We start from the raw sequence: 16,862 nt of genomic DNA on the forward strand, positions 1-16,862 counted from the left end.
AAATACAAGCTTGGACATGAATCTCATAAGGCCTATAACTGATTATTCAGAGACATGTTTTTGTATATCTATCCCTACACTGTTTTTCCATTTGTTGCCTCATGGTAATGTTGTGCAGTCTGGACAATATTCACTATGCTCAATGATGGAGATGTGCTGTGATGCAAAATAATGACCCTGGTCACCCATACTATAAAGCTGTGGTGGGATCTAGTTTGACCATTCAGAATTTTTCCTGGAGACAGTGAGGACAGGGAGCTTAAGAGGGAGAATAAATCCACCATTTAGGCCTTAGAGGCCATTATGTAGGATGGTTTCGCCAGCATTTTGTGAAGAGCAGGGTGAAAGTAAGTAGTAGCTTAGAATAACACAGAATGAGAAACCATGAAGATTCAGGTTGAAATCCCCCTAGAGTCAAAAAAAGAGTGTTTTTTCTTGCTTCATGTGATGTTTGAACTTCACTGTGCAGAATGATGTTTGAGCAGTTTGACACATGAAGTTGTTTTCACATTCATCTGCTGAAGCAGAATGTTTCTGTTTAATGTGTGATATATGAGTGGGCTTTTGGGAAATCACAAGAATGGACTTTACAGTGAAGTAAGAATCATTTATCACCAGTTCAATTTTTAAAATGAACATTATCGACACATTTCGTTTCATTGAGAGGAAGTTAAGTCATTTCAACAATTTTTAACTGAACCTTTGGCAAACACGTATCATACACAACTTATTGACACAGCTTATTATACCAACTGGATTTTTATATGTCTGAGAGGTGTGTTTAAATACATTTGAAAAAAATGTGAAATACTGTACAAGGGACCATGTGTGTGTGTTCAACCTTTCAAATGTACATAAAGAATTTGTTTTTACCTGCTAGTTATTCCTGATAAATCATTCCTTTTAATACATCATAAGATAATCAAGAATACAAAGAAATATGTTATGTCTCCAAAGAATACACATCCATACAGCTTCTCAGTAGTGACCGTGCTACCTGTTAAAGATAGAAAGAAGCACATGCATACACGATTAGGGTAGAATGTTTATTAGAATTAGATTAGCGATGTAACATTCACCTACATGGCGCAAAGGAAGTCATAAATATGCTAATATGCAAATATGCACGCCTTTACTGTAATGAGCTCATCTCATTAGGGGATGATGATTTCCAAGGAAACTCAGTGATACACCTCCATGTGGCTGAACAGGGTGGAATGCACAGATGCCTGTTGCTCTGATGACGGTAAATAAAATAGAAAATCAGCAACAGAGTTTATATCAAATATTTAGATACAAATGAAAAGAAATTACAAAAAAGTCAGAAGAGCACTGGATATAAGACAGTGAAACAAAAAGTAAAGGAAACAAACAAAACAAATAGCTTTGTAATGCACTGCACCCGTAATAGTTGTGTGTTTCTTTTTCTTCACATGAAGCTACAGTACTAAGTTGGCAGAAAAAGGTGCATGGCTTTTGTATTCAAATGAATCATTAGTTTCATCTGAAAGAGTACAGGAAGATGATCAGTTGTGGATGCAGTATGGCATTTCATTTCTCTTACTGTGTAGTCCTTATGAATCAATGGGTAAAACAATCAACTGTTGTTAAGAGGTCAGTTTATGAACTCAGAAGATTCAAAACTTGGCAACACTGAAATTCTGTTAGAAGAAACAAAGAAAAGGAAACAAACAGAAAGGAAAGAAATTAAGGAAAAAGAGAACAGTGATAACATTGTATCCCTGTACCAAAGTGGTGCTGTGACCGTTAACAACACGTCATGCTCCAGTAGTGAAGTCCTTTAAAATGGGATTGAGCGTCCCACTTGTTTAAGTATTAAGAGCCATTTTGGGGTCTGGCCTGAACGTTATGTGCAGGAGGGGAGAAGGTGAGCTCAGCAAAAGGCAGTAGTCATAGTTGAGGTGAATACGATAATGTTGATGGTGAGGATCCATGGTTGATAATGGTAAAAGAGGGGGAGGTCATGCAGCTTGGGCCAGAGGTGAGGAGGATTGGAAAGGCCCTCAGGGGGAAGAATTCTCCATCACACTGTGGCCCCTAGCATGCTGGTACTTTAGGTAGGACACAAGACTGTGGAAACACAGTAGGGCATAATGTTAAGTCTCTATGGGATAAGATATAACAAAGTTACTTTAATGTCATGATTCTTATTGCAACTGAACTTAACTGAATTTACTAGACAATATTCCAGCTGTTGTTGTGACTGTGTTTGTTTAATTCTAAACTTCCTCTGTGCTGTGTAGTAAGCTATACAAGTCAACAGTTCGGTTAACTGAGAGAAGTTAAACGTGTTTGGTTGCTGATCCACAGATTGATTCTTCACCAGTCACTTTGTAGAAGTAATGAAACGTGTTGTTGTGTTTACCTTTCAATATGTAGTCAGTTAGCAGTGTAGGCACCTTCTCACTGTCCTCCTTTATGGCAAAAAGAACTAGGTGGAAGAAATACAAAATGTGTCAGCTCTGGGTATACACTTTTTCCTAGTCAGTGACAATGATTTGCCTTTGATACAAATGTTCTGGACTCTTACTTTTTGTGAGCATCTGCAGGTCGTCAACAGATGGAGGGGTGCCTTTCTTCTCATATGGAATAACTGTGTTTATATACTGAAGACAAAGTCAAGGTTACGATCAGCTGACAAATTCAAAATGCATTGTGTGGACAAACAGGCACACTTCTTGCCATCTATCATAGCATATTACTAACGCTGTTGGCAGAGATCATGTTACATGCAGAAGGCCAATCGTCTGTGTTTATGACCTCAGCTGCGCATTTGAACTGAGGCAGTGGGGAGGCAGTGCAGCCACTGCAAGTGCAGGGCAATGGCCTGAAAGGGTCCTTACATGAGCCGCCTCAGCACAGCTTGTACAGGCCTCTTCACACTGTAAATAAGTTACGCTGTGGCTAATAATAATAACTTCACTATAATCAGTTATACAGGGTCAGCAGTTACTGTAACTTCAGTAGCTTATATCTGTCATGACTGCTATTCAATTTCTAAGTGTATCTCACTATAAAACTGCAACCACATTTTCTGATGTCTATATGTTACATGTATATACTGTAGCTATATATTCTGAACAATCAGTTGTTAATCAGTTATAATTTGTGGATATTTCTTTTTCTTATTTACTGCTGGACTTTGTGACCTTTGTTACTACCTAATGCTACTGGACTGAGGTTTCACTCAACAATGCAAGGTCTGCTCCTTGTAGTGTGACAAAATATGTTTATACATTTGTTTTGAAAATACACAATTTTGACCTTTGACCTTACCTGTTTCTCATTCCCTGTGCTTCCAAATGTCTGTCTGATGCCCGTCTGAAGGATGTTGGACAGTCCCTCCATGCTAAAACGCTGAAGCACATACACACACACACACACACACACACACACACACACACACTATTAGTATAGGTTACTGATCATCTGACAAATTAGTTCATTGATTAAAATGATGCACATGGTGAAGTACAGTACAAATACAGTACCTTTCATCACACAAACCATTTAGTAACTGCGAGACACAATAAGTCTTATTGTTGCATCTGCATCATCATGTCTGTACATTCACATTACTTCATTAATACAGCCTCAGGTACTCAGGAGATAAAAACTCTGCTGCTTTGATTTACATGGAGGAGAAATCCATTAGGTTGTTTCTCTGTTACTGGACAGAAGTAGCCTGGACTGAGCTGTTACTGTATGAAGACAATGGGTCACCTCCACTTTAGGATCTTTCCTGGAAGATACTTTAGAGCCTAATGGACCTGAGATCCATTATGCTAAAAGTCAGAGGGAGGAAAGAGGAAGAGCTGTCAGGCACTGTGGTTTCACCTTTCTCTGATTTACACTGGAAGGATTAAACATGGACATGCATATTCTTAAGATAACCTAATGGTGGTGGAAATATAAACTCTGGTATATTTACCTCTGGTGTTATGACACTGGTGAGAGCATTAAGTTTGTGCAACTCGTGAAAAACCTTGAGTTTATGGCACATACACACACATACACTCATGTAATGTAAATAATTAAAACGTGCTCAAAGCAAAGAAGGCCATGATCCCCTCACTCCCTCTCACCTTGACAGGCATGGTTCCTGTCTTCTCCGTGCGTCCTGTGGAGCCTGTGTTCCCTCCGTTCACAGATGGCGTCCCTCCTCCCTGCAGGCTCAGGGCCTTGTCCCGGCGTCTGCGTTTGCTGCTGTCTCGCTGCTCCTTCTGCCTGTTCTGCACCTCCATCAGGGCCGTGATGAACGTGTTCTTCACCTCTTTCTCAAACTCCAGCTCGTCGCGCCGAGCCAGCTGGCTGACCAGCTCCTCTGAGTACTCGCGGATGGCGGCCTCCACCCGGTGCAGCAGCTCAACCAGCGCTGAGCTGGGCATCAGGCTCAGGCCTGCAGAAAGGGGGAGAGAGGGAGAGCAAGCTGGGTGTTAATGCGAGCAAAATAAGTGGAGCTAAAAAATTACTGTAGATAGTTTAGCTTGAGCAAAAGTAAGACTCAGTCAGACCCAAGCAGGACTCTATCAACAAACTCAAAAACTGTGTCCAGATTCATACTTTATTGTAATACTGTTTGGTTTCTGTGACACGGTGACAATATCACTGATTCACAAACAAAAAAATGTTAAGCAATTGTTTCATTTTAAACATCAAAAATGAGAGAAAAGCCTGTGCAAACTGAAAACTGCATTTTTTTTAGCAGAGCAGCACTGAAGATGAAAATGAAATGATGACAGCTTTGCTGCATATTTCTTTCCATGTAAGTTAAGTGTATAAATGAAAATCTGAAACTAGATGTAAATTAGAATGAAGACTATAATTATGTCATACATGCCAACACTGGACAAATGAATTCATTTACACAGCTGTGTGTGTGTGTGTGTGTGTGTGTGTGTGGTCAACAATGCTCTGCCATGTTAGCTCCCAGTCCCACTGTGGCCAGGACAAATTAACGCTCAGAGGAACCACATGGATCTCCAATCTGTTCAGCAAGGGGGTGCCTTATGGCAGAGGACACTGTGTCGTCTTGAACTCTCACCTATGGACTTGAATCTGAATGTGTGGATAACTAAATCACTTGATATGTGTGTGTGTGTGTGTGTGTGTGTGTGTGTGTGTGTGTTTGGGGGGGGGGAATGGCTATTGATGCATATTTCTCTAATATCTCTGCAAAAATAAAACAGAGACTGAGTATGGGAGTAACTTATAAGATGCACATTTAATGCAGTCTGTTTGTCATTGAACATGGAGTCCACACACTCACCATAACTGGCCCTCATGTTACATCTTCTATGGAAAAAGATGTTAGATGTTCATACTATGGCGAGGTCATATTTGAGGAGGGTCTCACCTTTGGTAATTTTATAAAGTGCCAGTTACAGTGATAAAAAAAAAAAAAAACAGTGACCTTCATAGGAGCAGTTGTTGTTGGAGGCCTGTGACAGCTGCCTGATCTCCTCCAGCAGGGAGGGGCTGGTCCTGGATGAACAGTGGCTGCTCTCTTCCTCATCCTCCTCCTCAGTTTCACCAGGGTCTGGAGAGTTCTCCATCATCTCAACTATCTCCTCAATGACCTTGAAGAGAGAGTAATAGGGAGAAGAGAGAGAGAGAAAGAAAGAGAGAGAGATTTAAGGATAATAGGACAGCAGGTGGATGGACAGCAAAGTGATCAGGAGACACACGTCCATAACCTTCCATTTGTTGGTAGAGTGCGGCCAGTAAAATGCCAAAAGCTTCCTCTGTAAGTGTACATATCATACTTAAATCCATTATTGATGTCTACACAGGCTGCAGCAGTGGAGGCCAGCTTGAGTTGGATATTGACAGGCATCTGTTTAAACTCTCACACCAGCATGATGTAAAAGAAGTCCAACACTCAAACTAAGCGTCAGAAATTTGTCATTGGTAAGTACATTACCTTAACAAAGTAAGTACTTGTGGCATGGGTTCAAATTACAGGGCTTCTTTGTCAGGACTGGGGACCTTTGTCATCATGGTTGCAACAGTGAACGTGTGGTTAAGGTTAGAGAACAATTGTGGTCATGGTTAAAAGAAACCGAGGCTGACTCGTGGTAGGAAACAGGAAACAAACCACATTAAAGTCTGATGTTGTATTCACTCATCCACCCCAACCTTCTCACTCCATAGACTTTGTAGATCCATAATCATGTCGCTTGACTTCCATTTTTGCACCTGATGGACAACAGTATTTGGACTGCTAGAGGGCTTTGCCACTTGAACATTAACTTATGTTGGTTTGGGGCATTTGCTGAAACAACTGGTGCTGCCATTGTTCTTTGGAGAACAATCTCCTCTAAATCAGTTTTCATGTAACTGCTGAAATGAGATGGCCACAACCAACAATGCAAATATTGTTTTGGGGGTCAATTCTTGGTCCTTTACTTTTTTCAATCTATTGTTACAGCAGCTCTTTCAAGATCTAGACAATTATTATTTGTCCCATTCTGCCCTTGGAGAAGATTTTTAAATTTTACTATCTGTCTTGAAATATAATATATATAATATAATAATATATAATATTATGGTACATCCAACAAAGATTTGCTGCTGATCTTCAATACACACACATACACACACACACACACCTGATCAGCTGTGATGAGAGGCTCTTCATTCTGGCATTTGGCATTGTCATTCTTCTCATTCATCTCTTCCTCCTCTTTTTCGTGGATCTGCCAATGTGGGATGAAACATGAGAACAAAACAACAGACATTAGTGAACATTTATTCAACCATTTGCACCCAGTGGAATAACAGTGTGTCTTACCAAGAAAATGCCTCTCTGCATTGGAATAATAAATTAAATCCAGAATAATTTTCAGATCACTGTCTGTGAAGGAGAGGTCATGGTCTGCAATTATTTGGAAGTCTGATGCTTAATATTTGAAAGGTTTTACATTATTTAGCATCATGTTTTCAAAAACAATTAACTATTGCATTTGTAAAATTGCTTAGATAGTTCATTCTTAATTTATGTACTTATTTACAATGTTTGACTTTTCTACTGTTTTATACTGACAGAATCATTGTACCCAGATGATGAACCCTACTGACTTTGGTGAATCCCTGACTTTTTCCACTAGCATCACCATACCACCAGCTTTTACTGGATAGCCACAGTGGAGAGAGACAGGAAAGAGCAGGTGAGGAACATGCAGCAAGGGGTCCACCCGGCCTGGAGTCGAGTCAGGGACCAGCTGCACAGGGCTAGGGTATGTGCCCTAACAATCTACCCACTAAACAGCATCATTTTACTTTCTCTACTGCTATTTATTGATACAGAATGATAGTAAAACAGTTCAAGAAATATTTGCCATTTGTTATTTGCTGGAAAATACAAAGCTCACAGCAAGCAGACACATTTTGTGGGAAAAGGCAGTTAAGGGCAATGTGGCAGAGGAATCAATGTGTGCACTTATATAATATCCACTGAAGAAAAAGCAAACTGATTCATCTGACTGGACTAAAGAAGCACTGTCATCTCTGAAATGTTTACTTTAAAATAAGTTAGAATTCCAGCTACTGGACTCAAACTAGAGTTAAAACATGAGTACTGATTATGAGTACTATGGTGCATTCTCACAACAACCCTCCCCCTCTGGGGCAAAAACGTCTGCTCTATCCTTGACCAGCCCAAACATGGCCTAGACTGCTAAGTGCCTGCTATCCAGTTGTACGTGACAGCCAATTAAGGGGGGGGGCTCTGCTGAATGGCAGACCAGTCAAGGTTGGTCAAGCATGTCTTCAAATGTCAGCATGAGATTCAGCCTCAGCCTCAGAAAGAATGAACCAGTTAGTACTGAGTTGCCACCTCAACATGAGAAACAATGACACATTGTTTTGGTCCTCTCATTTTCAGATGTCTAAAGCCATAACAAGGGAACTATAGACGTTAGTGAACATTTATTCAACCATTTGCACCCAGTGGAATAACAGATAAATATTAAAAATGCCTCTCTATCTGCAAAGGCAAAATATAGAGGAAAAGAAATGAAATGTGAGAGCTAATTTCTGGTGCTATGATCTTGTTTTCTGGGTCAGGTCAGCTAAATAATACCACATTGTGCATAATGTAAATATAAGATAAGTCAGTTGGAGCAAAGAATAAGCAGGTATAGGGACCTGAATTTCTATGACAGAAAAGATTTTAAAACATGTTATCGTTTGTTAGCTAAACATTAAAGGAGACCAATTAAATTCACTTTTCCAAAATCAGTAACAACCTTTTCTTATTATTGATTGATTGATTTACAGGTCTAACTGTACATCTCTCAGATCTAAACCACATAGAAGGATGTGGAAGTACCTCCTGGTCAGAAAGATTTCCGTTGAGTCCCTCTGAGTCGGGGCCGTCCCAGGTGGAGATGTAGTTGTCAGTTAGAGCATCCCACACACTGTAAAATTACCCACAAACACATACATGCATACAGGTAAGTAAGGCAACTTTCAGGTACCACAAACAAATATCAAAACTACACAAAACAAACACTATTTTTGGCCCCAGCTCTAAAGGCTGTCTACTATTTTAAGCTGGTGTATCCACACATGATGTGGTTAGACAGTTATATAACAGCATTAGACCAGAGTTTGGTGGGTTGTTTTATCTCCCTGCTTGTTAAAGCAGTCTACTCAGCCCTGTCTTCAGCAGCCTGCAACTCAGTCAATATTTCAATGTGACAAGTCAATGATGGTGGTCAATGTCCAGAGCTGTAGGCTGCAGAGGAACAATGCACAACAGAAAAAAAACACAGCTTACTACTCGTTAAAAGGTATCCTTAGCAGAGATTTAGATAAAGCTTCTCACATCATTGTGCCAGTGGTCTCTGACTGCAGCCGAAGCAAGTGTCTGTCTGAGTAGGAATGACATAAAACTGGAAGAGAGGTCTCCTTTGTCTCAGAGCCTTTGTGTTTTTCCCTCCTTAAGTCAGAGGTTGGCCCAGGCCTGCTGCTGCCCCGCTCCCAGTGGCACTGCCCACACCCGGTCACACAGTAGAAGCCATTGAGCTCAGAGCTTACTTCACCAGCCATGTCTGTGTGCCAAGGGTGCAAGCACCAGCACATAGACAAGGTCAAAGTTTCAATACACTTACCCTTAAACTAATAAGTAAATAATATAGTCAGTCACCACAATGAAATTTAAATGAGTTTTCTAAAGAAAAAAAAGAAAGAACTACATAAAATTTTGTACTAAAATTTAGACCAGATGATCATGTAAACAGACTATTGTTTGGCCACAATTTATTCAGAGGAAGTTGCCAATGCTATCGTCATTTGCATACTGAAAAAAGTTGGCAGTTGGCTGGTCTGAATAGTTTGCTTTTCTGTTTTAATGTTTTACTCCCCTGTAGAGCAGTTTAAACAGCAGTTTGTGTTAAATTGTGGTAAATGAACTTGAACTTATTCAAATTCTGAAAGCTAAGTTTGAAGTTTGAAGATGTGTATCCTCAGCAGCATAAAACCCAGGCTACATTAGACAAGAATGTGATCAAAAAATGATTTTATGTCCTAACACGTGATAGATGTTTTAAACCTGTCATGGCATCTGTAATTCGTGGGATCTGTTGGGTCTCTCTCTGTAAATACCTATTTTAAAGAGTATGCTCTATATGAAAAGTGCCTGGAGATGACTTTTGTTGTTTTATTGTAAGAGTTCTGATCAGGTTAAGGGTTACTAGAGCTTGAGAGGTGCTGGTAGGTGGATTTTGTGAGCTTTAGACAGAGCTAGGCTAGCTGTTTCCCCCTATTTCCAGTCTTCATGTTAAGCTCAGTTAAATGGTGGCTAGTTGACAGACATGGCATTAAGCCTCTAAATCAAGAGCTAGGGTGTAAAAAAAAAAAAAGAAAGAAAGAAAAGTGTATTTCCAAAAATGTTGAACATTGAACAACGACATAAAACCACAACAACACATGAACAGCTAATGCTGCCTGCGTAATACAGGGACTTGGTCTGGTCTCGGTTTGGTCATCTGGCCGGCAGGAACTAGAACTCCATGTTACAAAGCTGTCCTGCTGTGTTTGTTGGCCTGCAGCCACCACGGAGAGATCATTCTGTTTAATATTCTAGTTCTCCATCAGCTTGTCAGACTCACTCATATCTGGATTTCTAATCAGGCAACTGCAGGGATTAGGCCAAAATGTGAGACAGACTGTTTTCAACCAAACAGCAGATATAGTGTTTTAGTGTATTCTGTGGGTCCTTCCTGTTTTAAATGAGCCATTTTGAATAAGACTGCAATCTTCACTGGAAATAGATATTTATCCCAGGTGCTCTGTGTGTGATTTTCTGTTAATATCTGCTTGTATTCTGTGTCTGAGTGGCACTTAGGTGAATATATATTTGGTGAGCAAGACTCACTTCATTTGAAATCACAGCATGGATTGTTGATGCAAGAATTGTTATGAAAAAGGAGGAACAATGAGACATTGTTAAGGGGACAAAGACTGCAGAGGAGACTGGAACAGCTGGTATTTATCTGTACTGGTTTCCTTATGTGCGCCACAACAAATCAGTTTAAGGCATTAGGTTTACGTCTTGGTCATAACATGCAGATTAGTGTAGTACTGTCAAACTCTATCCACCCACAGTCCTGTATCCACTGCACAATAATCAGTCAAAGCATGAATACAGACTCATTTTCACCAGCAATTCAATATTGCCTGACAAAACATGTGATTCCTCTCCAAAAGCTCTTACACCTACAATCAGGCTATTTTTAGCCTGATTCATATCCACACAGCGTGAGGACGTCTGTGTTTCCACCTCAGAGCCTGTGAGCAAAAGGATGAGGATCTGGCAGTCAGCTGGTGGAGAGGCAGAGACAGAGACAGACCCACAGAGCCAAAGCCAACTGAGGCATACAACACTGCACATTGAATAATTTAGAATACAGCCCGACTGTCGGAGCTGGGGAAGGTGGGGCCACGCTACTGATTGATTGATTGTTTAGGATGTTGCGGTTAGCATGTGGAAATATTTTGGCTTTGGCTTTTTTGGCTCATGTGTGTCACGCTGGGCTGCTGAGCCACTGTTTTGGCTTTTGAGTGTGTGTTATAAGAATGGCAGCATAATGAATATGTGTAATTGACATAAAGGGCTGGAGGAAGAGGTTCTATTCTACAGCATCTCCAGAAGGTATTCAGACCCCTTTACTTTTTTTCACATTTTGTAATGTTGCAGCCTTATTCTAAAATAAAAGAAATAAAACTGATCAATCTACACTCAATATCCCATAATGACAAAGTGAAAAGAAAATTCTGGAAAATCTTAATCTTGATCTTTGGGACATTTCTACAGCTTGGTTGGATTCCACCTGTGGTAAATTCAACTGATTTGGACATGATCTGGAAAGGCACACACTTGTCTATCACTCTGTTGGCATAACAGAAACAGAAAACCTGTATTTGCAATTTGTTTTTTCATTCATGTGACAACAGCATTTTAGGGGTCTGACAACTGTGATGACACTACCCCACTTCACACATGGCTATTACATTTTCAGTGCTAATAGAAGAACAGCATGGCCTGGCATGCATACCACTGCATTTTCAATCGTTTCTACAGATCAGTATGCACAAAGATCGTTTTCACAATATTGTCGTGTGAACTTTTTGAAAACGCAAAGGAAAAACGTTTTTACTTTTTGCAAAACTGTTCTTGTGTAAACAGGACCTATATAAGGTCTCACAGCTCACAATGCATATCAGAGCAGAAACCAAGTCAGGAGGTCGAAGGAAATGGCTGCACCCCTCAGAGAAAGGATTATGTTAAGGCACAGATCTGGGGAAGGCTACAAAAGAAATTCTGCTGCATTTAAGATTCCCAAGCAGGCAGTTCCCTTGACCTCATGGATTGGTTTTTGCTGTGATGTGCATTGTCAGCTGCGAGACCTGATACAGACTGGTGTGTGCCGTTCCAGATCATGTCCGATCAATTGCATTTACTACAAATGGACTCAAAGATGGTGAAGAGGAACCTTTCTTGCTTTATTTGTTGTTTGTTTGTTTTGTTGTTGTTGACTATAGCTGTTGTATCTTTCCATTTTACTAATGCTAACACTGTTCCACCTCCTCCCTCACACTCCTTAGATTAATGATGACCTGGATGTCGTGGAGAAGAACTGATGTAAACAGAACTCACTTAAATTTGGCCTCATCTTAGCACATCTGCCACTCCCTAATGAACAGGCTCTCTCCCCTTGAGGGTGCTTCTGACAGGGTGCAGACCTGCGACAGGCCAGCACCCTCCAGGTGGTCTGGGGGCATCCCAAAGCAAATTTGCCATCAGACTAAAAAACTAAACTAAATAAAAACTAAATAAACAAAAATCCAAAATACTGACACAATTGCTCTCTGATGGATTTTAAGTGCTATGAGCACCAGTCCATAATGATTCAGCCTCTTAGAATGCTGGAACCCTCTGTATCAGATCCATTATCATCTCAGTTGTGCACATCGCAGGCTTGAACACACATAATAACAGATGGCTGCTGATGAAGGCTGAAAGCTTCAGAGAACTGGGCCTCGTGATAACAATTTTATGTTCCACAATATCAACAGCAGTCACTCACTCTTCGTCCTGCAGCCGCTCCTCATCCTCCTGGTTGTGTGACTGGCTGCGTATGGGCGCCAGGCCCTCCGTCTTGGTGTTGTAATTGTGGAAGCAGACGTTGAGCTTCTCGTCAAACTCGTTGACCAGGTCCTCCATCGACTTGAAGCTCATCATCTCAGAGAAGTTCTCCAGCTCAGAGAAGTCCTCCCGGGTGATGGAGGCCAGAGGGATGGTGGTGGTGGTGGTAGGGGCAGAGGAGTGATCCAGAGCTGGGTGGTCCAGCTCATCCATCCGACAGGGCCGGAGATCTTCAAACTCCTCATCCAAACACACGAGAGGGGCTTCCATGGCGTCCCCTGTCAGGTTTATGTCCGAGCCCTGCGCAAAACAGAGCGGTGGTGAAGTGTTTAATGCTTCAAGCTAAATCAGCACGCCTTATAAAACTGCTTCATGTCTCATCAGCATTATCTCAGTTAGAGACAAGATCACTGCTACAGCAAAGGTGTGTAAAGAAAAGACCTGATCAGTCACAGAAGTCTCTCATGATTTTTATCTGTCCCCATCTGCTACATTTACCAATATCCCTGAAGGATTTATCTGGCGTCTCCTAAATCATGCCTGCCTCACCTCATGTGGAGTGGCACCACGTTGTCTAGACAAAGAGAAGATGGAGGTAGATGTGCCAGAAGGGGACCAGGTCCCAAAGGGAACCCAACCAGTTGGCTTTACTGGTAAACCACAGTTAATTAAGGAGCTCGACTGGGATTTAAGTGATGAGGTTTCCAATATTCTGGGACATGAAATTATAGGGAGATTTGTCATAGTGCTGTATATTATGTATACTGTTTCACAGACAAAGGGATTCTGGGTGTGAGATGTGTTTAATTTCAATTTCATTGTGTCAGATAATTCTAATGCTGCTCTGAGAACAGTTTCTTCTGATTTGGAGACAGACTCCACTGTCAGTGTAAACATGTTTATCAGTTTTAAACATGGATACATTTTACAGCAGAGTCATACCCTTCTCACTAGCTCTGGGGTTCTGAGACAGACTTCAGAAACTTAACAAAATAAGAAAGGTAAAGTGGATTAAATATATCCCCCTTACAAAGAGACAGGGAACCAGGAGACCATGGGAGTTTTATTTTCATTTTATTACATCCCTTGTCTTATTTGGTTTAGCCTGTCAAACAAGGCAGCAGGGCACATCATTTAGGAGAATATAGTCAAACAATGTGGGGTATATTCAGATATTTCCTTTTCAAATCATTAAGAATTAATATGGTATCAGTCAAGTCTGGACAAAGTTATCAGTCTCAGTTTCCTTGGTTCAATAATTCTAGTGGATTAACTGGTGGAAAGACTTTTTCCTTCCCACAGAGGGGTGAGAAAAAAGTTCATACAGTCTCTACAAAATCCTTCTGATTACTTTTTACTTATATCTTCTTTTTTTCTCTTTTTACAATTAAGGTCTTCAGTAAAAGCATGTGGTGTCTAATGGCAAGGGTGAATAACACGTGACATATTTACCCAGTCTCACTATGTTCCAGTAAAAAACAAAACAAAACAAAACAACAACAAAAACCTTAGAATTTTGTGTTGAACTCATCTTACAAACAGTCTGGAGTATGGCTATACTTTCTAGGTTTTGGCAAACCATTAAAATTTCTCTCAGAAACCCTGATCTTTAAATCGTTGCATTATAAATATATTAATAAAGAATATTCTACTGCTCTGATTTTATACTAAATCTTGTTGCCATCTCCACAGTGTGAGTGTGTGCTCCAGTGGTTTTAATGGGACATGCTTTGGGAACATCTCTGTGTTATATCTAATATCATACATAACAATACAGTATTCCTTGTTTCCCATTGTGAAGCTCCGTTTGAATGATTCTTTGTTTGATGTATCACCATTATAATGAAGAGTTTACCTCCTAGATCTGACAGTGAAAACAAGAACTGTTCACTGTTCACTGGAAGAATCCTCACCCTCATCAACATTATTTAGTCAGAACAAGGAACAGCCAGGAAAAAACAGTTGCCTTCAATTCTTCCTACTAGAATTCACAGACATGGAATATACTTGACCGTTAGGCAAGACTAGAATGAACATATAGTTTATGCTCATGATGATCAAACAGTCATCAGCTATTGAAAAATAAAATCCAGTTCCATAAAACAGTAGAAAGTATAAAGGGTGTCATCCTGCAAAAAGAAGCATCATTCACTGGCCTTAATGCTGCAGTCAGACTTTTAAGAGAAGTTGTGGTGCGGTCAGGATGTCTGACGCAGTGTAATTACAGTAGCGAGGCCTAAATTTCATCCTTTGTGCTTTGCTGGACCGTGGCCTGGCGTAAGTGGGTGAGTACAGAGGAGTCCATTTAAAAACAAGCTTGTGCAAGCCTCTTCCTCCTCACCACACCACTCAGCAAAGTGCTGCTCCGTCTACAGCCGGATATTGTTTTTCACAATCTCATCCTCTCTCACTCTCTCTCTCACTTTCTTTCCTGTGTGTGTGTGTTCCTCTGGTATGATTTTGTTTGTTTGTTTGTTTTACCCACATGAATTATTGGGTTAACACTCACAGTATTCCTAATTTGGTAGCAGAGAAATGAATTACCCCCTGCCTCCTTTATGTGACAGTGACTGACAGCATGTGTCTGTCAACAGATCATTGACTTGAGGTCATCTGGTCTACAACATAAACATGGACATTAGTAGCTGACTCTAACCTTGCCACAGGGACTCTTTGCAGGAGCCACTGATGCACTGCTGCTTGAAAATTTGGCATGGTGAAAAAAATCACAAATTCAATTTCCTAATAGCATTTCCAAGTCATGCTGTAGCTTTTCTATTTACTGCTCTGTCCATTTAGCAAAATGGACATGGAAAATACTGGAATACTTTGTTCTAACAGAGGTGAGATGTGAAATCACAGCATCCATATCAGAGCAGACAGCTGTATGGATGGTGTATGACATCTGCATGGTGTGTGTTTGGGATGTGTGTCAGCCTTTTTTGTATGTGACCTTCACAGACAGTGGTGATGGTCTCAGGTGCAGCTCCCTCCTCCACAAGGATACAGGTATGAGAGGAGAGCCAATCAGAGGTCATTTCACGCAATGGAGCCAAATCTCTCACCCTGTTTTACAGTGGGGAGGGATGACCACAGCCATGAGATGGAACAGCAATTCCACTGCAGGGTTTTAGAATGCATTTCTCTGTTTCATCTCTGACACAGTCATGCTTGGCACACATGCAGATTTTTCATCTCCTGCACAGTGGTTTATTAATTTTTTGGATAAGAACAATGTCAGCATACATCAAATGCTGTAAACATCAAGCCTGATGTATATCTGGAATATGAAATGAAATTACTGAACACATCTGTCACAGCCCAGGCAGTTATTTATTCATATTTATACTTTTTTTAAATACAGTTTTCGTCCCACTTAAATATAAGTGAAGCGCATTTCATTCAAATCAATAATCAGGCGGCCGTGGCAGAAATGGAAATCATTCAATCAGCAAGTCCATGTCATCAGCTCATCAGAGGAAGAAAAAAGAGGAGAGTGGGGGAGGGAGTGAAGAGCAGCGAGGAGACAGGAAGGAGAGATGGAGGAAACCATGGTTACAAGGCAAGGATGGGGGAAGATGATGCACAGCTAGGACCGAGAGATCAGGGCTGAGTGCGCGGGCATGGAAGAATTAACGGCAGGATGTCAGGTACAGTAAGAAGACAGGTTACCTGCAGTGGACGAGCCGATGTTTGATATGGCTTGGTGTGTGGGCAGGACCTTCTTGGACCAGGAGAATCTGTGCCTAAGCCTTCCTTCGCAGCAACTGATGAGCAGCAGCGGTTACACTCATTCCAGGGATGAAAGAGGGAGGGAAAAAAAAGATCAGGAAGGAAGATGGCAGCGTGGTCTGAGCTTTAGTCTGTATCCCTTCCCTCACCCGTTAGCCCACGGCCACCCTTATCTGTCCTCCCACAGCCCGTTGTTTTCCAATCAATAGGCATCCAGCCCAGCTCGCACAGAGCCTGCGCACTGCCGGGCCTCTGACGATATCAGCTCACCCCTCCCTCCCTCCTTCTTTTCTTCCCTCACTATCCTCTCTTTCTCCCTTTGTCCCTGCCTCCTCCCTCCCTCCCTCCCTGCGCATTAATTCCCCAATATTCATGAGGAGAGACGAAGGAGGAGGAGGAGCAGGAGGTTTAGGGGGAAGGAGATGGTAGCAAGGTAGCTCATTGTACATCTGCCTAC

General features: G+C 41.2%; 1 protein-coding gene across 1 annotated transcript; it reads right to left on the minus strand.

Moving 5' to 3' along the window:
• Nucleotides 1–593: 593 nt before the first annotated feature.
• On the minus strand, nt 594–16,708 carry fez1 (fasciculation and elongation protein zeta 1 (zygin I)). Its single transcript, XM_018691978.2, has 10 exons — nt 16,346–16,708; nt 12,615–12,973; nt 8,354–8,441; nt 6,633–6,719; nt 5,435–5,600; nt 4,107–4,420; nt 3,298–3,378; nt 2,552–2,627; nt 2,387–2,452; nt 594–2,091 (listed from the first exon to the last, which is right to left on the minus strand). The coding sequence occupies exons 2-10, from the start codon at nt 12,941–12,943 to the stop codon at nt 2,075–2,077; spliced, it is 1,224 nt and encodes a 407-aa protein (XP_018547494.1). The 5' UTR covers nt 12,944–12,973; nt 16,346–16,708; the 3' UTR covers nt 594–2,074.
• Nucleotides 16,709–16,862: the final 154 nt, after the last annotated feature.

Source organism: Lates calcarifer, linkage group LG20 (assembly GCF_001640805.2).
Source record: "Lates calcarifer isolate ASB-BC8 linkage group LG20, TLL_Latcal_v3, whole genome shotgun sequence".
NCBI classification, from domain to species: Eukaryota; Metazoa; Chordata; class Actinopteri; family Centropomidae; genus Lates; species Lates calcarifer.

Bases quoted from the DNA above. Each gene is read 5' to 3' on its own strand.
- fez1 (XM_018691978.2), bottom strand. From the start codon at position 12,943: ATGGAAGCCCCTCTCGTGTGTTTGGATGAGGAGTTTGAAGATCTCCGG. The intron at 4,421-5,434 runs GTCACTGTTTTT...CCCTTTCTGCAG, and splicing joins CAACAACTGCTCCTATGAAG to GCCTGAGCCTGATGCCCAGC. The intron at 2,453-2,551 runs GTAAGAGTCCAG...TCTTCCACCTAG, and splicing joins CCTGCAGATGCTCACAAAAA to TTCTTTTTGCCATAAAGGAG.